The sequence below is a fragment of the Diadema setosum genome, chromosome 9 (genome assembly GCF_964275005.1).
Source record: "Diadema setosum chromosome 9, eeDiaSeto1, whole genome shotgun sequence".
NCBI lineage: Eukaryota > Metazoa > Echinodermata > Echinoidea > Diadematoida > Diadematidae > Diadema > Diadema setosum.
The window spans coordinates 7458238-7480377 of NC_092693.1; the positions used below are offsets into that span (position 1 = coordinate 7458238).

Sequence of the window (22140 nt, forward strand, 5' to 3'; positions counted from 1 at the left end):
ATGGGCACAAAGAGATTTTTCTCCTCCGGAAAATCTCTTTGGATGGGCAAAACTACGCTTTATCACGTGATCAGCTCTTGACCAATCCTATAGCAAGATTCTTAGTATGTGGAATATAAACAAATAAAATAGCCTTGATAGTTTCTGGTGAAAAGTATTAAAAGACAATTCCACCTTCATATACATGTGGATTGAGTGAATGCAACAATATTAGTAGAACACATCAGTGAAAATTTTGGGAAAATCTGACAATTCGTTCAAAAGTTATGAATTTTTAAAGTATCTGTACAGTCACTGCTGGATGAGAAGACTACTACAGTGTATGATGTCACATGCGTACAACGATATAAGGAAAATAGAGAATTTCACAAAACTTTACTTTTTGAATAAAGTGCACATTTCTTCGACTTGTTACTGACGTATGTAAGGGGTAATATTATTCCCCCTGCCTTCTGAAAGAGAGAAGACGAGTATTCTTTTGTTATGCGCGAAAAGTGAAAATATGTTGATTTTTCTTTATTCTTTCTTTATATCGTTGTACACATGTGACATCACAAGCTATAGTAGTCTTCTCATCCAGCCGTGACTGAGCAGAAACTTCAAGAATTCATAACTTTTGAACGGATTGTCCGATTTTCCTCAAACTCTCACTGATGTGTTATACTAATATTGCTCCAGTCACTCAACCCACATGTCTATGAAGGTGAGTCCAAAATAGAAAATTACACTGAGGAGCGCAGTCTCGAAGTGAATGCCAGAAACTCGAAATTAGGTAAAGTAACCGGAACAGGCCTATTTGTTTTAGATTTGAAATTCAAAATGTAAACAAAAGAAGGGGAAATGTGAGGCGAGATGGAAGGTAGTGTGGTGGATGCGATGATGTGAGGGACGGCAGGGAGGTGGGAACCCCCTCCCTGGATATGGTGACCGTGTGAAGTAGGGCGTGATGTCAGAATTTCTATGTGATGTGATGTCACAATTGCTTTGTTACATTCCACAGTGACGGTACGAAGCAGTGCGCGCGATGTCAGAATTGCTCTGTGATGTCACAATTGTTTTGTCAGAAATTGTTACATTAAAGTGACGATACGAAACAGTGTGCGATGTCAGAATTGTTGCTTTGTGATGTCACAATTGTTTTGTTAGAAATTGTTACATTTTACAGAATGACGGTATGAAGCAAAGACGCTTAATAAATAAGACACGAAAGTGCGCGCTAATCCTGTACAAAACAAATGGACAGCGCGCGGTCTTCAAGCGTACACGCACATCACCTGAGACGCGCTGCCTTGACGCTTGATAAACAACAGCAGCGGCTTCAGGGACAGCCCTGCGCGTCTCAGGTGATGTGTGTCTTTGCCTGAGACGCGCTGTCTTTGCAGATGTTGTTCTTGTTTATCGAGCGTTTTGATTGTGAGATCACTACTCGTTGCCAAATTTTTACCCCCACGAAATAATCCTTATTACTCTAAAATCTCGTTCTTCAAAATTATCCCCTTAATCGAAAAAAAGCTACGACTATAATTTTTAAATCTTTTTAAGATAATAAAAACACCACTACCTTTGGAAATGAATGATGCTCCTAGGTGTACTGAGTTTGTACTTAGCTCTCTTTTGTATCGTCATATAGGGTAGCCATTTTGTGTCCATCTTTATCGCGCGCCTTCGTATCTTATATCTCTACTATCTTTGGTATGAAGCAGTGCGCGATGTCAGAAATTGCTTTGTGCAGTCACAATCGGTGGTTTACATATGATCAAAGAGATGCATTTCATTGACATAGAAGCGGCGCGCGATATCAGAATCGCTCTGTGATGTCACAATTACTCTGTGACATTTCACTAAACATCATAAACTCGATATAATAAGTACTCCGGTACTTTGCCTTGAGATTTTCTGGTTAAATTTATTATAGCCAGAGAAAACTCCACAATATTAATATTTACTGAGGGGCGCAGTCTCGAAGTGATTAGTGCTTTTGGAGGCATCGGGGCCTAGATTGTTTTAACCGGAAACTCGAAATTAGGCAGAGTATACTTGTATATTTTGGATCAAACATTGTAACAAAAGAAGGGGAAAGCGTCAGGCGCGAAGTCGTGTGGAGGATGCGATGTTGTGGAGGGATAATACTTTAACCACACGAAGCATTGCACGATGTTAGAATTACCAAGGAGCTCCTTGAATTACTTTGTGATGTCACGATTGCGTCGTTAGAAATTCTTACGGTTCACAGAGCGAGGATACGAAGCAGTGCGCGATATCAGATTTGCTTTATGATTTATCACAAATGTTTATTAGGAATTGTCACATTTCACAGAGTGACGATATGAAGCAGCGCGCGATGTCAGAATTGGTTTATGAGGTCACAAGCTATTGGCTTTGTGACATCCCAAAAGTAATAGAGCGCTATTTGGACACTCTCGCCATTAGCGGTCACGTCATTTTCCAAATAGTAAACAATAGAATGTAAAACAGGGTGGACCAACATTCTGTAGCCCGAGTTGAAAATGCATATAATCACTCAAAGCCATTTCAACAAATCTCAAGAGGATTTATTTCTTTTATCTTTTATCCAGAATATAAAAATAAACATAACGTCCAAGGATGCTCACATTGGGCAGCAATAAAATTCGGGATCTCCTTATCAATATCAGTAGTCTAGAACACTACCCATTCACCGTAGGATAGAGCTGTTATACATGCAGACGTCAGGCATGGTTTAAAGGACCTACTAGTCTACACAGTGATATTCATAATTTCACTAATGAATGCATGCCTCTGTCTGTGTAAAAAGTGTCACAAAAACATTTTAAACATTCTTCCCTGCTTTGATTTCATGATCTCCGCCGCCAGCAAGCCAGAGCTGCAAAACACAACGCAGCTTTGAAAATCATAAATTATTAAAAAAAAAAAACAAATGTGTAGAAGAAAATTGGGACCTTGTTCAACAACATTCTATGTATACATAAACCCAGTGGCGTATCTACGGGGGGGGGGGGGCAAGGGGGGCACGTGCCCCGGGCGCCACTCCTTGGGGGCGCAAAAAAAAAAAAAAAAAAAAAACGAAGAAGAAGAAAAAAAGAAAAAAACGAAGAAGAAGAAGAAAAAAAAAAAGAAAACAGAAAAGAAGAAGAAGAAGGAGAAGGAGAAGAAGAAAAAACTCGCCCGGAAGGGGGGAGGGAGAATGGTGGGGGGGGGGGGAGGGTGGCAGAAAACCAAATCAAACAAGATAAAAACAAAACATGATGATGACGCGGACAAAATGACAATCTTTATTGTGTTCACACAAGAATTCCATGTTCTGTAAGCTGAAATACAAAAATTTTCGGCTCGCTCGCTGCGCTCGCTCGCCAAAATTTTTATAAAAAAAAAGAAGGTATAAGAACAAAACATGATGATGACGTGGACAAAATGACACTGGTGTCTATTGTGTTCACACATGTCATTTTATATTAAGCAGGCAAAATGTTACACGGAGCAGCGGCTGCAATTTCTTTCGTTCTGAAGCGATCGCCAATTGGATCAAAAGAAGGCGCCAACGGGGGGGGGGGGGGGGGGAGGCGTAAAAAAACAAAAACAACCCACCCAAATCAAACAAGATAAGAACAAAACGTAATGATGACGCGGAAATAGGGCCTATACAAATTTCGGCTCACTCGCTCGTACTAATCTAGAGTATTTTTTCAAGTCCTCAGTTTGTTGGTATAAATCGTTATCTATAAGGCCGTCACTATATCTTGATTAGAATGAATATTGTAAGATTTAATAAGCAAAAAATGACAAGAGTTCCATGTTTTGTAAGCTGAAAAACAAAAATTTTCGGCTTGCTCGCTGCGCTCGCTCGCCAAAATTTATCTGAAAAAAGAGAAGAAGATAAGAACAAAACGTGACGATGACGCGGACAAAATGACAATGTATATTGTGTTACGACCAAAATCACTCTGAGAATGATCGCACAAAAGAAACAATCAACTAATGTTCAGGCGGTTTATTAACAGTGATATTGTGGGTACAGACTCGTAATCGGTTTTCACATCAGTACAATAATGATCAAGAGAAACGATTATAAATCAGTAATAAAATCACTTACACGCATTACAGCCCAAATCGTAATCACGATGTTATATAGTCCCTTGGTGATGTCTAACTACGATGTTCGATGCACAGATGAATGGTCCTTGATGCACCGATGAATGATTCCTCCGACGTAAATCCAGAGGCACGGGTTGCAATAATCCACGTTATAGATCCGGGGTAAATTCCACGATATGTACGTCCACAGCGAAACGTGCGGAATCCACAGGAAACGGGCAGAATCCAAATGTTATGACGACCACGTCCAGTTGATGCGTTGAATGATGATTCACTTTATAATGTCCAGCAAAGAAACCAGCCCGTCAACAGCTTTGCCGTAATAATGTCCGTTGACACTAAAATATGGAGTCTATCTCCAACGTAGGCAAATTAATTCTCTGCAGGCAAAATGTCTCCCAGGCCTTATCTCCACAAACACAGTTTGTATAGCAGGTCAGCAGGTAACACAGGACTGACTATAACAAGTCGCTTCAGAGCCAGAAGTGACGTAACTCTCAGAGCAGAGGTGTTGGGTACTCTGCCTACCTCAGAATTTCTCCAGCTTATATATTCATTCACCCCTTTCTAGTACATTCTGTAATTTTCTCCAACCTGGGGCTACATACCTGAACATACTAGCAAGTCCAAATTCCAGGAATCCTGGATGACTCACTGCCTAATATGTGCATAACATCATTGCCAAAATTACCTACCAATCACATTGGGCTACAAGGGCAGTGCCTCACTCAGCCAGCACTTCCTAGAATTTTCTGGAATGGGTTAAATCATTCTAGATTGAGTGAGCTATAATGTACTTCCTGTCACATGCATACATGTACTGTAGCTACATTGTATACCATGTAGAAAATTCTCCACTGATCTGGTCAGCCTGTATGTACTATATCTATATCATATAGAATGTTCTCCATTAATCTGGTCACCCTGTGTACATACAATGTGCACATTAAAACAACCATGCATACAACCTTGATACATGTACATATAACTACTTGTGTGTACATTTGTGACACCATCCCCCATGGGAAAAAGAAAGCCTTGCCGTAGCAAGGTTTTCTTTTACCTTCACAATTTCTTATTGTTATTTACAACGAATGTGAAGTAAAATCCAACTCAAACAACCATAATCACATACATGCCTTTTGAAAAGCTGCATTGATTCCATGTTCTTTTTTCATGGATACCAGTTACATTGATATTGCTTGGATTCTCGGAGCTTATACAATCATGTCAAACTGTTTTGCATACATTAATGGATATGCTAAACACATACAATGTACACTGTAAGTGATATGCGGTGAAAACTTTTCACCCGTGAATTCTACTGTGCTATCCACTACCTATGTCACACCAACTGACTTTCGGTCATAGCACTCTTTCAACATATTGACATGACACATTCTCTGATCTGTGCTCCTGTCTGGTGTACTGATCACATAGTTCACATCATTGAGTTTCTTTTTCACACAGTATGGGCCACTGAACTTGGCTTTCAGTGGTTCACCTTGTATGGGCAGCAATACAAGAACTTTGTCACCTGGATTGAAGGTTCGGACTTTGGCATTTTTGTCTGCCTTTCTCTTCATTGAATCTTGTGACACTTTCAAGTGTTCCCTAGCTACCTCACAAGCCTTTGAAAGCCTTTCACGAAACTTTGACACATAGTCAAGTAAGTGGACCTCATCATCCTCAATCATGAATTTCTCTTTGATGAGCTTCAGTGGGCCCCTAACTTCATGACCGTACACCAACTCAAATGGGCTGAAACCCGTCGACTCATTTGGGGAGTCCCTCGTTGCAAACAGCAGGAAAGGGATGCCCTTATCCCAATCCTCGGGATACTCCTCACAAAATGCCCTAATCATGGTCTTTAGGGTCTGGTGGTAGCGCTCCAACGCACCTTGGGATTGGGGATGATAAGCTGACGACTTCAGCTGCTTCACACCCAAACGATACATCACCTCTTGAAATATGCCTGACATGAAATTTGACCCTTGGTCAGACTGCACTTCCTTGGGCAACCCATACCTAGTGAAAAACTGCACTAGCGCATCTACCACAGTCTTGGCAGTGATATTTCTCAATGGGATAGCCTCTGGAAACCGTGTAGACATATCCATGATTGTCAAGAGGTACTTATGACCCGACCTAGTCCTAGGCAAAGGTCCAACACAGTCGACTAGAACCCGACTGAATGGTTCTTCAAACGCAGGTATCGGAATCAATGGCGCCGGCTTCACTGAATGCTGTGGTTTACCAGCCACCTGACATGTGTGACAAGTCTTGCAAAACTCAGCCACATCCACATTCAACCCTGGCCAATAGAAATGCCTCATGATCCGATCCTTTGTTTTTCTGACGCCTAAATGGCCGCCAACAGGTAACTCGTGAGCAATCCTCAAGATCTCACCGCGGTAACTAGGAGGGACAACAACTTGACGGACCACCGTCCAATCCTCATCAGCTGGCCTATGGGGAGGTCTCCACTTCCTCATCAAAATGCCATCTTTGACATAATAGCACTCAGGGACCTTTTCAGCCTCAGCCTCAGAACACGCCGTCTGAGACAAGCCTTTCAACTCAGAGTCTGCCTGCTGTGCTTCAACCAAGGAAGACTTGCTAAACAGCCCATCACTGTTAGCCTCGGAGCCTAATACAGCAACCCCATCATTCAAATCCTTGAAAAAGGTTTCTGCCAACCAAACACCGGAATTCTCCTCCACATCAACAGAATCCGCATCATCTTGAACAGCTCTACGAGCCTGAGACCTAGTCACAACACAATCTGGGAAAATCCCAGGAAACTCCTCCTGCAACTGCTCAGTTTCAGCAACCACCACTGGTTTATCCGAAACAACTGGAGACGCAACCACCTTGTCCCCAGCCAAGTCATTCCCCAACAGGAAGTCAATGCCTGCCATGGGCAACTCAGGAACAACTCCAACAGTAACAGGACCAGAAACTAGGTCACACTTCAAATCCACTCTATACAGTGGTACTGACATATAACTGCCATCAACAGTCTGAATCAAGACTTTTGCATTCACTGCACTATCTGGTGGAAAAGTCATACCACCATCCACCATCAACGACTGAGAGGCCCCCGTATCCCGCAGGATGACTACTGGCTTACCTGCCTCACCAGAAGTACATGGGGTCACCTCCCCATCAAACAAAAAGCTACGATAGCTCTCATCCACCTGCTTCAGCCTATCTTTGAATTTGGGAGATTGACTTTCAATGGCCTGTGTTTCACTGAAAGGGACACTATTTTCGGGTAGGACACTTTTTGACATGACAAATCCCATGTCCTTCTTTGTTTTGTTTTGCAACTTCCAACACTGTGACTTTACATGCCCTGTCTTATTACAGTGAAAACATTTGATGACATTTGCACTTGTACTGGACCCTTCGTCAGATTGAGGCTTTGGTGCCGATGAAGTTTCAGAACTCGTGCCTTTTTCAGAACCAGCATTCTTTGGATTGCTCGACTGATTTTTGTCTCTCTTATTTCCAGAGAAATTCCTGAAAGGTGGTCTGTTGTCGTTTCTGTGGGTCAGCTCATACTCATCAGCCATCAAGGCTGCTTTATGCAAACTTGTCACTTTGTGATCATCCAAATGCGACCTCACACTGAAAGCAACACTCTTTTTGAATTCTTCCAAGAGAACAACCTCACGCAGGTTATCAAAATCCTGATCCACTTTCAGGGACCTGTACCACCTATCAAACATCATTTCTTTTTCACGAGCAAACTCAACATGTGTCTGGCCTGGTTTGCGGTACGAATTTCTGAACTTATGTCTGTACGCCTCTGGCACCAACTCATAAGCATTCAACACTGCCTTCTTGACTGTAGCATAGTCACGTGATTGCTCTTCAGAGAGAGATGAGTACACATCGGCGGCTTTGCCGACAAACACACTTTGAAGGAGCATGGGCCAAAATTCCTGTGGCCATTTCAGACTGTTAGCCACCTTCTCAAATGACACAAAGTATGCATCAACTCTGTTTTCCTCAAACTTTGGCACCAATCGAATGTTTTTGGCCAAATCAAATTCAGGGGGAGCCCTTTCACGATTTTCAGCAATCTGTGCATGAGCCAATTCCATCTCACGCAATTTCAGTTGTTGCTCCACTTCAAGTTTCTTCATTTCAATTTCTCTTTCCACTTCTCTAGCCCTTTCCCTATCCTTCATTTCCATTTCTTTCTCCTTCAGTTGCAATTTAGCAAGCTCAAGCCGTGTTTGATCAGAAATTTGAGCTTGAGCTGGAGTGTCAATTTCTTCTTTGAGCTCCATGTGACCAGCTACCAAGTCAAGAATCTCTGCCTTTCTTACACCTTGTGGAACATCAACATTTAAATGCTGTGCAATAGCAGTCAAATCACATTTGCGTAACCTTTGCAAATCTTTGAGGGACAAATCTGTCCTCTGAACAAATGCCTGAACATCCATTGTACTGATTGACATTGTCACACTGTAATACACACAATATACAATTGAACAATCAACTCAACTGGTATTTTGTCTGTACCAATATTCTAGGTTCCGGAACGTTCCAAATTCTAAATTTTGGCTTTACATTCAGTTCCCGGACAAGCCCCCAATTTTGTTACGACCAAAATCACTCTGAGAATGATCGCACAAAAGAAACAATCAACTAATGTGCAGGCGGTTTATTAACAGTGATATTGTGGGTACAGACTCGTAATCGGTTTTCACATCAGTACAATAATGATCAAGAGAAACGATTATAAATCAGTAATAAAATCACTTACACGCATTACAGCCCAAATCGTAATCACGATGTTATATAGTCCCTTGGTGATGTCTAACTACGATGTTCGATGCACAGATGAATGGTCCTTGATGCACCGATGATGATTCCTCCGACGTAAATCCAGAGGCACGGGTTGCAATAATCCACGTTATAGATCCGGGGTAAATTCCACGATATGTACGTCCACAGCGAAACGTGCGGAATCCACAGGAAACGGGCAGAATCCAAATGTTATGACGACCACGTCCAGTTGATGCGTTGAATGATGATTCACTTTATAATGTCCAGCAAAGAAACCAGCCCGTCAACAGCTTTGCCGTAATAATGTCCGTTGACACTAAAATATGGAGTCTATCTCCAACGTAGGCAAATTAATTCTCTGCAGGCAAAATGTCTCCCAGGCCTTATCTCCACAAACACAGTTTGTATAGCAGGTCAGCAGGTAACACAGGACTGACTATAACAAGTCGCTTCAGAGCCAGAAGTGGCGTAACTCTCAGAGCAGAGGTGTTGGGTACTCTGCCTACCTCAGAATTTCTCCAGCTTATATATTCATTCACCCCTTTCTAGTACATTCTGTAATTTTCTCCAACCTGGGGCTACATACCTGAACATACTAGCAAGTCCAAATTCCAGGAATCCTGGATGACTCACTGCCTAATATGTGCATAACATCATTGCCAAAATTACCTACCAATCACATTGGGCTACAAGGGCAGTGCCTCACTCAGCCAGCACTTCCTAGAATTTTCTGGAATGGGTTAAATCATTCTAGATTGAGTGAGCTATAATGTACTTCCTGTCACATGCATACATGTACTGTAGCTACATTGTATACCATGTAGAAAATTCTCCACTGATCTGGTCAGCCTGTATGTACTATATCTATATCATATAGAATGTTCTCCATTAATCTGGTCACCCTGTGTACATACAATGTGCACATTAAAACAACCATGCATACAACCTTGATACATGTACATATAACTACTTGTGTGTACATTTGTGACAATTGTGTTCACACATGTCATTTTATATTTAGCAGGAAAAATGTTACACGGAGCAGCGGCTTCAATTTCATTCGTTCTGAAGCGATCGCCGATTGTATCAACGGTTTCGAACATAAGCTGAAATATAAAAATTTTCGGCTCGCTCGCTGCGCTCGCTCGCCAAAATTTATCAAAATTCATTACATTTAAAGCACCCTCAAAAAGACCCCTTTCAAGTGCTTGAAAAAGGATATCATGTGGACTTTGTTTAAAGTCTCTACCGGGATGGGGTTGGGGTTGAACACTGGTCTTTTTCAGAAATTAGGGGCGCAATTTTCGCGCTTGCCCCGGGCGCCGTTTTCCCCAAGGAAACGCCACTGCATAAACCTGCTACAATTTTGTAAATTATATACAAAATAATACTATGTACATGTCCCCACGAGGGGTTTGTGTTAGCCTATAGTCCTAGTATGTGAATATTTTGTGAAATGACTTGAAGAAGGTACTAAATAACGCTGGTCAACCAGGGAGGTCCCACCCACAGAACTCTTCTGTGGTCCCACCTCCCTGGGTCAACGAAGGGCTCTATCACTAGTTCATGTGCAGCGCCCCCAAACACAGCAGCACCACCAGCCATGCGCACGCAAGTCGCGAGCACTCGCGCGAGCAGTTTGGTACACCACTGAGTTCAGTGATGTACAGACACACACACACAAACACACACATCTACCATCCCTAACCTGCCTCTCCACACACATAATTTTACTCAACACACACACACACACACGTTTGTGTAATATGCCATCAAGCTCGAAATGCTCCGGTGGCTTGATATGCGCACATGTGGACTTTTCATCGCACGGAGTTCAGTGCATGCTCCCACTACACACACCCGGTTGCACACAGGCACTATAGTATATAGCGGTATTCCAGGAAATCGGCGATCTTGAAAATCGTTTCGCAGTAATAATGAGGTTCGAAGTGCGATTGAAAAGCGATGTCGTCTGTATCATGACGAACACACACAGAAGAGAATTACTGTAGCGCTGTTGCTCTGCCAGCCGTGTCATCGCACCGACGAAGCCTCTCTATACTACCCTTGCAGCGCCAGTGAAATAAATAAACGGTAGTGTTTTTGGATTATCGTAGTCATCACAATCGCGAAGAAACTACACTGCAGTCCGTTCATTTTATCTCTATGACAGACAAGGGACAACCCAATATGCAGAGTCTCGAAGATGAATTCGAAGAGTACGAAGAGAGAAAAATGTGGCCGACGTTGTTCTGGGTAAGACGCCGATCGATCTTTGCATTGCGTGTAAAATCTTCAACCGTGTGTTCGTTCGTTTGGGTGGTTTTGAACCGGAGACGAGGTACACTCTAACCTACACTGAGTGGAAACCGGTTGCATTTCTGCACAACGTGTCATGTGTGGCATGCAGCGATCAAGAGTGCGCAGGTGTACGTACTAGCTGCGAGTGTATTCGGGTTAGCCCCGGTAGTGATGGCGATTCATGGTCAAACGATTTTGACGTCTAACGTTAAGTCTAACGTTCATATGAGTTACAGTAACTACACGCAGCGCTGTCGCGAATCGCGACAGCGCTGCACCCCTTTTCCTTCGCGGACGTTGTTATCGCGCTTATATCGTTCACTGTTTCCTTCATGAATATCTTTATTAATCGTGGAAAACTAAAATATAAGGAACTATCGTAATCTATGATCATCATTCAATAACCGGTATGCGATTTTTTGTTTAATTACGTCTAAGACTTACCGAAATCTATGGCTGAAATCAGGTCTGTAAACGTCCTTACTGCTTCACTCCTCATCTGCGTGTTATATGAATAGCATTCACTCTACAACGTAGGTAGTCGGAGATAGTCGGATGACCCCGACTCAAAAAGGTCAAATCATTGCCGGTGCAGCACGCGCGGATCTACTACAAGTTTTACGTAACACATGAAACGCACGGGCGCACGGGCGTAGGTAAAAAGCAACCACTTCTGAATGCGCATGCGTGGTAGTTTGTTGATTTTTTGAAGCTCTCGAAGGAAAAGATGCCACCGCACGATCTATACTCCGAAAAATTCAACAATAAGGTCTGGATACCAACAAAACGCCGAATTCAACTCAACAATCAGGAAAATATGCTGTAGGTAAGTGTTGCAATTATATTACTCTTAAAATCATACAAAATAAAAGGTATTTTATGTGATTTTGCCGTCAATAGTGACGGTCGGTTACAACGTTGAAACACTAACACATGTCAGACCCTGTTCACAGTGTCTGGTCAGGCTAGAGTTACAGTAGATATACTGAGTAAATTTAGTAGAAACGTTGGAGTCTAGGACCCTATACGACAAAATACTACAAGGCTTAGCATTTGTTAGGGCCTGAAATAAAAACGTTACCTGTCGAATTTGTCTTTAACTGAGGAAAAATATTAGTAGCAGGCCTCGAATTAACCGACGGCCACCGACGGCCATGGCCGTCGGTGCCCCTCTCGTTGGCCGCAATGCCCTTTCTTCCGTGATCAAAGTTACGGCCAAAAAAAATGTGCCCTTTTTCTTGTGGCCGTGGTGCCCTTTTAGAATGAAAGTTCTTGTTTATGACGTATAATAATGCCCTTTCTCAAAGTCTGCACTTCAATAAGCTTGAACAAATTTCCTCATCTCAAATATCATACCTTCTGTTCAGTTCACTCGCGTCCCAATATATCTGATTCAAAATCAACGAGACGACGTGTACGTACACTTGTACTTACGTACGTACGGTGACACCGGCTTTGACCGTTCCGACTGTCTCCGCAATTTATGTCCGCAGCGCAGCGGCCATAGAGTTACTAGCTAGGTAGTAGTCCACTGTATTCGTAGTGTGCCCGCGCGTATGTACGGAAGTACTGTACGTTGATGGTGTCTGTACGTCGAGTGTCGCAATCAGCGGTTGAGCGCGTTGGGTGGGTGCAGTATGTGCATGCGTGTGTTACTGTGGGGAATGCGGCTATTCTGGAGCAAGTGGTCGCAAGCCATGTGCCAGGCATGTCGGACGGCTGCGAGAATTGCCATCTCTCTCGCTCTGCATTCATGCCCGCATGCTAAAGTAAATGTGATCGAGGGCACGCATGCGAAAAAAAAAGTGAAATAAAATGTAAAAAAAATTGTGCAGAACCCCCACCCCCGTAACACTGTATGTGAACACGGGTTGGCTGGTTAGTTGAAAGTGTTCCTCAAAGTGCCCTTTTTGTTCCTCAAAGTGCCCTTATTGTTCCTCAAAGTGCCCTTTTGTTCCTCAAAGTGCCCTTTTTGTTCCTCAAAGTGCCCTTTTTGTTCCTCAAAGTGCCCTTTTCGTTCCTCAAAGTGCCCTTTTTGTTCCTCAAAGTGCCCTTTTCGTTCCTCAAAGTGCCCTTTTTGTTCCTCAAAGTGTCCTTTTTGTTCCTCAAAGTGCCCTTTTTGTTCCTCAAAGTGCCCTTTTTTGTTCCTGAAAGTGCCCTTTTTGTTCCTGAAAGTGCCCTTTTTGTTCCTCAAAGTGCCCTTTTTGTTCTTAAAACTGCCCCTTAGGAAAAAGTGTGCTCCCCTTTACAGGAAAAAAGGGGCACCTTCAAAGAAAAAAGGGCACATTTAGTTGATCCTCCAAAAGGTGGAGGGGCACTGTGTACCCCTGCCCCCCCCCCCCCCGAGAGCTGCCCCTGTGCTCCTTCCAGGCCCTTTTTGTACTTTCAGTTGCCCTGGTGCAAAATCGGTCCCATTCTCCTAAAAAGGGGCATATTCCAGAAAAGGGGGCACATTTTGATGGTGCCCCAAAAAGTATAGGGGGGGGGGTATGTGCCCCCTGCCCCTGTTTTTGTAAATCCGAATATTCTAACGTTGATTATTCCGAAGCGGTATTAAAACCAGGGCCCTTTCTAAAAAGATTTATTACAATGCAACTAATAATGCAACTCAAAAAATCAAATGCAGGTGATATCAAATCACACGCAACTTTTGCATTTAAACGCAATTGCGTTGCTGAAAAGACTTGCGTTTGATAATCATATGAAACTAGAAAATAATTGTTACGAACCTGAAACTCAATTGCGTTTAAACGCAACTCTAAAAATCAAATGCAAGTCCATCAAATCACACGCAACGATGTATTTAAACGCAAGAGCGTTGCAGAGAAGACTTGCGGTTTTTGTACGAAACTAGAAACTGCGTTTAAATAAATCTCTATACATCTACGGAAATGACGGAAGTGCGTTATTGTTGAAAAGACTTGCATTATTTTTTTCATTTCGTAAGCAAAATTAGAAATAAAACGCAACTCTGAAAATCAAATGCAAGTCCATCAAAACACATGGCACGCTGAAAAGACTTGCGTTTGATAATCACACGAAAGTAGAAAATTGTATAGGAAACTTAAACTCAATTGCGTTTAAACGCAACACTAAAAATCAAATGCAAGTCCATCAAATCACACGGAACGCTGAAAGACTTGCGTTTGATAATCACACGATACTAGAAAATTGAAGGGAACATTTTTTTAAACTCAATTGCGTTTAAACGCAACTCTAAAAATCAAATGCAAGTCCATCAAATCACGTAACGCTGTATTCAAACGTAAAAGCGTTGCAGAGAAGACTTGCGGTTTTTGTACGAAACTATAAATTGCGTTTAAACGCATCTCTAAACATCTACGGAAGTGTGTTATTGTTTAAAAGACTTATCGTAAGCAAAATTAAAAATTAAACGCAATTCTGAAAATCAAATACAAGTCCATCAAATCACACGGAACGCTGAAAAGACTTGCGTTTGATAATAACACAAAACTAGAAAATTGTATGAAATTTGAACTCAATTGCGTTTAAACGCAACTCTAAAAATCAAATGCAAATCTGTTTTTAAAACGCAAGGGCGTTGCAGAAAAGACTTGCGAATCTTGTCCGAAACTAGAAACTGCGTTTAAACGCATAAAAATGTACGGAAGTGCGTCATTGTTGAAAAGGCTCGTATTATTCTTTATTTCGTAACGGAACTTTCGCCGTGACCATGGTGACCGAACTTAGTCTGCACTTGCAGAGGAAAGACATCGCAACGTTTACACGTTTCAAACTACCGAAACACATGCTGCTTCAAAATGTCAATGAAAAAAAAATGATAACGAATTATTGTTGATGTTCGCTATGCCGAAGTTTTAAATCTCAGTCCAAAGTTAAATTAGTCCGACAATGGTAAGAGGTTTGTTTTTATGAAGGTTATAGTAGTCCGAAAGATGTCGTTTTCGGATGAACAAACTTTTCTTCTTCTTATTTCAGACAGGCCCACGCCGTACAGAGCGGTCTAGTTATAATGTTGCGAATCGGAGCGCGAGAACAATTCATTTTCAGAGCATGGCAATACAAATTTAAGCAGAACAAATATGGCGACTTAGGGAAGGAAAATCACACATATTTCAACTCAGTCGGCACTGAAAAATAATCTCGACAGAATCATGCGAAATCACACGCATATCTTCCCAGCAACGCACTTGAATTTAAATCGCAAAGTTTAATTCAATTTTGGGGAATATGCTTTTGATATTTCAAATCAAGTTTAAAACGTTAAGTGTCTAGAAACGGGCCTAGGTTTCCGATCCCGCTCTCTCAAAATCTCTCTAGAGATTTGGGAATTGTGCGTTGTCGTTACTAACCCGCGCAAAATTTATGCATGAACTAAAACATTATTGTTGCTCATGTCAGTAGGCATGTTTTGGCGGCAAAAGGAGTAAGATATATGGGTAGCGATCCGCATCGTGATCCAAATCTTACTCTGTACAGAGGAAATTAATTTTCATTTATAAGTCGACAAAATGTCGACTTACGCCTAAGTCGACATTCGCGTAAGTCGACGTGTTTTGCTCAGTCCCGATTATGTCGACTTCCGCGAGGTTGACTGTATATATATTATGTATTTGGGGGGGGGGGTTGTTGTTAGAATATGAAAAAAAAAACATAAAATTCTTGCAACGTCGCAAAAATCACCCTTTAAAAAAACACCCAACATGCCCTTTTCAATGTGGCCTTGGTGCCCCTCTGACTGACCTAAGTGCCCTTTCATGGCTGGCCTCTTGGAAAAAGTGCCCTTTTTAAATGGCCTTGCCCCTCCAAAATCCTATTTCAAGGCCTGTAGTAGGGCCTAGAACTCTATAGTAATGTAAGGATCGTATAGTTTTGGTTGAGACCTCATTTCAGGTTTCTAACATTTTTTTTTGTGAGATAATGAGAAACCTTTTAACAGGTTATGAAATATTATGAAAGAGCATGTGATTCCATGAGGAATTCAACGTTTATTTGACGAAAATTGGTTTTGTAATGGCTGAGATATCCAAAACAGCGATTCAAATAAGAAGTGTGGGACCCACACTTAATAATGTAAATTTTACGATCACTTCGTTTTACTTTGTTTTTGGATGTTTCAGTCATTCCAACCCCGATTTTCATCAAATAAACTTTGAATTCCTCTTAAAATGGCATGCTCTGTACTATTTCATAAATGTTTTCTTGGTATCTTGCAAAAAGTTAAAAGCCCAATTCTCATCCCCACCAGGTACCGTACCATCCCTTTGTCCTTCTAGATTCTAACATTAAACAGTTACGGTTTACTGAGTCTAACGTTACATCACTTATTGGCATTGGCTGGGTGATTTCAAGTTCGATGCTAACGTTAGTGCTTTATACAGTAGTTTAGTGCTAACAAATAACATTTGTTTCTAGTGCTACTGCTAACGTTAGTGCTATCTCAGCACTAGAACACGTTAGCACCGGCGATAATACCGAAGTTGAAGTTGAAATCACGTCGGTGTTGGGAGTTCACCTCAAAATCATGACGTATTTCCAGTAGTTGGTGCTGGGCTTGGTGTTGAATGTCGTCTGCTGAACGGAACCCCGTCGTTTGGTGTTGTCTCGTCTTGTCTTACCGTTGACCGACAAGTATGTCTAATTCCGCGAAAAACTTCTCATTTATAATAATGACAGTTGCTGGGTCAGTTTTTCGCTTCTTAGAGAGACACCATTGATACATACGCTATTGCGACGGTTTTCGACCGTTTGGGTTGACCGCAACTTCGACCCAGTTCCCCCCGCATAAAAATGGTTATTATTTTTTCCAGCTTGTTTTTCAAACCAATCTGGAAAAAAATATATACAGGATTAATCAGTAAACATTTTGACTCACCTCTTCCACTGTTTCCTCCTGTTTTCTGGTTGTTTCCTCCACTTCTTTGCAGCGGTCCCCAATTCATCGCCGCCTTCGTGTGAAAAATGACCGCACGAACGTCTATGGCAAGCCAAATGCTCCATACAATCACTCACCGGTACACTTACGTTTATTGACTAAAGTACTAGTAAATTGTTCGCGAGCGCTGAATTTAACTTCGTAATATTGTGAATGAGCATTTGGCTTGCCGTAGACGTTTGTGCGGTCATTTTTCAAATGAAGGCGGCGATGAATTGGGGAGCACTGCAAAGAAGTGGAGGTAACAACCAGAAAACAGGAGGAAACAGTGGAAGAGGTGAGTCAAAATGTTTACTGATTAATCCTGTATATATTTTTTCCAGATTGGTTTGAAAACCAAGCTGGAAAAAATACTAACCATTTTTATGCGGGGGGAACTGGGTCGAAGTTGCGTTCAAACAAAACCGTCGCAATAGCGTATGTATCAATGGTGTCTGTCTAAGAAGGCGAAAAACTGACCCAGCAAATGTCATTACAAATGAGAAGTTTTTCGCGGAATTAGACATGCCCACAATCAATAGGTTGATTATCATGGCACTGTTAGCAATTTACATGCTTTTTTTCCTGTTGGCTAACATATTCAGGGCTGCCTACTCTCTCACGCATTGAGCGTGAGACTCACGCATTTTGGTCCTTTCCTCACGATAAAACTTTATTTCATTCGCATGCATTTCTATTGATCTCACTCATTTTGACTCCTAAATTATAGCATTGGCCTATGGGAGTCTCACTCTCAACTAGTTTCCAGTGTTGGCAGCCCTGCATATTAAAAAACAACACTAGATCTAGCCCTGTATTACAAAATATGGATTAGAGTTTCTATCCTCTTCGTCATTTCAAATTCAGTGCTGGTGTTTAGCGTTGCCATGCAAGACCCGCATTCTCTGCTAACATTAACATTAGACCTTAGTTAATGTGCAAAGTCTATGCTTAAATAGTCCATGATGGTCGCCCACGAAGATATTATACAAATAGTGAATGATCACGAGTGCAATGCCGGTACAAGATTTCTCACGAGATGAAAGATAGAGGCGCTCTTTTCAACGAGGCGAAGCCGAGTTGAATAGTGCGCCTCATCTTTCACCAAGTGCGAAATCTGGTACCATTGCACGAGTAAAGACCATACACTATTTGTTTTATACAACACCTCGAACGTCAGCAGATTTTGTACTCACAGATTCTTGAATTTAGCACAGAAATGGCAACCATTTTCCGTGAAAGACGAATGAGTAGCCTCACAGTTGCAGTCATCGTGTATACACACGTACATGTGTACGTACGTATGCAAAGCAAAGTTGTTTACTAAAATGAGTGACAAAAGTATGCGCTTGTAAGCGCGCTTGTAATTGTTGAGTGCGCACGGCACATGTTTGTTTATTGTGACATCAGAGCGCGTGCAATGGAACATTTTGGTCAAACAAATCGCACTGCTGAGACAGCCAGAGCGTGCAATGGAACTTTTCACTAACTGTCACATGATGGGCAATCGACCAATCGGATAGCTACATTCTAAATAGGTGTTGTATAAAACAAGAAAATGTACACAAACACTCTAGACATGGCTACATATAAAATCTGAACCTGGGAGCGAATTTAGATCGTTGTATTTTGTTGAAGGGATGAAATTTGCGGCATTTTATTCTGTCTTCCTCATTATATATCTAGAAGTATAAACTATAGACCCGTCTATACAGTCATGTCTGCATCTTTTAATATTTGACTGTAATCACGTGCAATAATTTTTTTCCGTCGCACAATTCCCGTGGACTTCGTGGTAGTGTGATCCTAGCACCTAGTCTAGTGTTGGGATCGATGATTTTGATCTGTATCGCTTCGTTTAATCTGAAAGTCTGTGTTGGAGCTCTGTTTTATACGGCAGAGGGTTGGGAGATAGCACAAAACACTAGCACCAGCACCGAACTTGAAATCACCCATTGTTCATGAAGACCCTTTAAAATCTTTTAGTCTTACCTGTGGCCTCTTTCCACATCACACAGAGATGGGAGAGATTGCTATCATTGCGAGACCTTTGCGTTGACTTTAGACAGTGTCACAACATTTTTCACAAATATTGTTAGACTGGTCTACTGTGACATCACTCAGTGCAACCACATGGTCTTCACTCTCTTCAGGTAAAGGTCCTGTTTACCTTTGGGAGCAGTGATTTTAAAAAATGTTCAAGATATCACTTTTGATGCGTAGACTGTAGGTCACTTGTATCACAAAACATCCTACCATGTAATATTTTTGCAATAAAGCCTAAAATATAAGGAGATATCACTGTATTTCTCATTAAACCTTAGCATTTTTTTTTTTAAAAATATAACTATTCACATTTTGTTTATTTAACAATACTTAACATAAATAATAGAACTCTACTGATTCAATTTTTTGCATTGGTTGTTGCTATCCCTTTCTCATTTTTTTTCTTTTGCTCTTTGCTAATTGGTATTCCGGGAGTTGCAATAATCATGCAAGGCATACAAACAAGTGTTTTTGAGGCCATATTGTTCAGCGTGAGGCCAACATGTCTGTGAGATTTTTGCTCAAGCGATGCGAGCTAATGACTGCCATGCAAGTAGGAGCCATGCTCTCGCTACCAGTGATTCAGGTCCACTGATCTCTATGAATCTGTCTCCTGTAGAGATTACTGGTCAGCTGGCATACATAGTGGAGCTCACAATTGCCCGCGCCTCAGTTTGTATGCAGTAACAGAGGCTTTTGACAAAGGCCCCAGTGAGCTTTGCAACTGTGCAAATGACATCATGACATTTGATTTGATTTGATTTATCTACCGTATTCTGTGTATGGCATCACTTTACAATTTCTTGTCTTGTTTTCCCAGCAGTATCATCAAATATAAATAAAACATGATACAACAATAAGCTAAAAGCTTGACTCTTTGGTAACTGATATGACATTGATACAATAAAACAGGGGGGGGGGGGGTCCATCATGATGCTCATGGAGCAGAGGGATAAGGAAAGAGAGACAGAAAGAGTAAGAAAGAGAGGAAGGTGATAGAAACCTCCTGATGTTAGTCTTGCTACATCAACTCACAATACGTATGCGTACATGAGTATTTTAGCAGTATTCACATACAGATACAGTGTTGCTATTGACAAATAAAGGTCAAATTGATTTACTGTTGTAGATGAACTACGGGTATTCATGGTGGTTCTATTTTTGTGAATTTGGCAAGTCAGTTGAATTTGCAAAATTATTAACTATGCCAAAATAGATTGCATCCCATAACACAAGTGCAATATGTCATTAGCATCTCAAATATGGAAACTGCTAATTTTGCTCTTCAAAAAGAGATGAAGCGTACTTTTCATTTCATAGCTGTGGTACTTGATCACAAATATAACCACCCAAAGAGTGATTTTACAAGTTCTGATTATACAAGAGCCTTGCTCACATTGGCAAAACATTGCAAAGTTTAACTTCAAGAAGTCTTCAACCCAAGAAGTTTGCTTGTCTGTCCACACTGGCAGCCAAACATCTTGAAGTTTCAATTCTTGAAGTTTGGGTCACTGATAGCACATGCGCAACATAATACAATGTAGGAGGAAGTGTACACAGTCTGACAGCTAATGATTGTGACGTAATGATGCTTTCACATGCATCCCGATGAGTGTGTGCTTTGGAGGCACTGCCCGCAAACAGGTGGTCGACCCTGTCACATGACAAACCTTGTGAAGCTTCAGTTACAAGTGTTCAGACTGCACAAATTTCAAGAAGATTGGCAGGGTTAAGAGAAATTTTCTTACAAGAGTGGAAAGTTTGCAAGAAGTTTTCAGGAAGTTTGTGGTTTACACTGGCAAAACGTTGAGAACTTAGACTTTGCAATCTTAAACTTCACGATATTTTCTAATGTGACTGTGGTTACATTGTGTCTTTATAGAACTTGTGCCAAGAGCAATGTGAATGATGGGTACATGATGGAAATGTTTCCCCTTTTGTGAAAGTCTTTTATACAAAGTGAAAACCTCCGCCTTAGATGGCTTTGACCTGAAGAATGCAGAGGCATTGTGTGTTTTCAGGCTATCAGCCCACAGATTTGGGAGTCCAAGATCTTGTTTTGCAGGCATATTGAAACACTACATATGCTCCATGACATATATGCAGTGATTAGATTTTGAACAAATTCTGTTAAGGTTAAAGGTGGCCTAACATCTGTTTGAAATGACACTTAAGAATGTTCAGTTATATGATTTGGTAGAAAGGGTAGGAACAAATGGACTTTAAAGGTAGGGAATCCCATTTGCATGCCTTAAATGAAGAGTTGTATAAACACAGTGGTATGTTGAAGAGAGTATCATTTTAGAAACTCCCATAAAGTATTGAAAGTGGAAGGTAACATTTAGTACATTTTTATTGACCATTAGATTTTGAATTGAATTTTTTTCGGGGCTCACCGTAAATTCCAAATACTAGGCTACCTTTGCAGACCCATGCACTGCATGTGTGTCCATCATGTATATTTTGTGAATAAAGTTCATCAAAACTTACAAACATTTCTATATACATTCTTGCCACACACTCTATATGTTATTACATCAGCTCGTATACTTTTAGATTTGTGTTTATAGTTAAAAAATACAGAAGACTGCAACAAAAAGGCTTAAGTGTGGCTGACACACAGAACTACTGAGTAGTTGAGTTTTGTGCATTATTCAAATTGTAGATATCTGTTGACTTCCAAATTTCTAAGCAGTGGCCTAAACAAGTCCACTGAGGTTCATATTTAATGTTTTGCTGCATTTTAGAATTTCTGTAAAAGGTATCCCCTACCTTTAAATCTGTAGTATATCTTCATGTATCTGAATAATCAAAGATCAAGGTCTAAGACTGCTGCACTTTTGCCCTCACACCCACATAAATGTTATTTTTAGCCATTACTTCAAAGTATGTTGGGTGGTAATGTGAATTTGGTGACAGAGTATGAATTAGACAAGAGGTCATAGAATAAAAATCAAATTTTGATAAAATCTGCATTGTTGTGCTTGTAAAACTTCAGTCTA

General features: G+C 41.1%; 2 protein-coding genes across 2 annotated transcripts in view; one reads left to right on the top strand and one right to left on the bottom strand.

Annotated features, from left to right (window-relative positions):
* LOC140232902 (heterogeneous nuclear ribonucleoprotein C-like 1) overlaps positions 1–22140 on the bottom strand; it is a 281840-nt gene that overhangs the window by 100809 nt on the left and 158891 nt on the right. The window lies entirely within an intron of this gene.
* Positions 10937–22140, top strand: part of LOC140232616 (tyrosine-protein phosphatase non-receptor type 1-like) — a 104179-nt gene continuing 92975 nt past the window's right edge. The window contains exon 1 of the mRNA XM_072312714.1: positions 10937–11151. Within this exon, the coding sequence (XP_072168815.1) occupies positions 11062–11151 (90 nt within the window). The 5' untranslated portion in view covers positions 10937–11061. The remainder of the gene's footprint in view (positions 11152–22140) is intronic.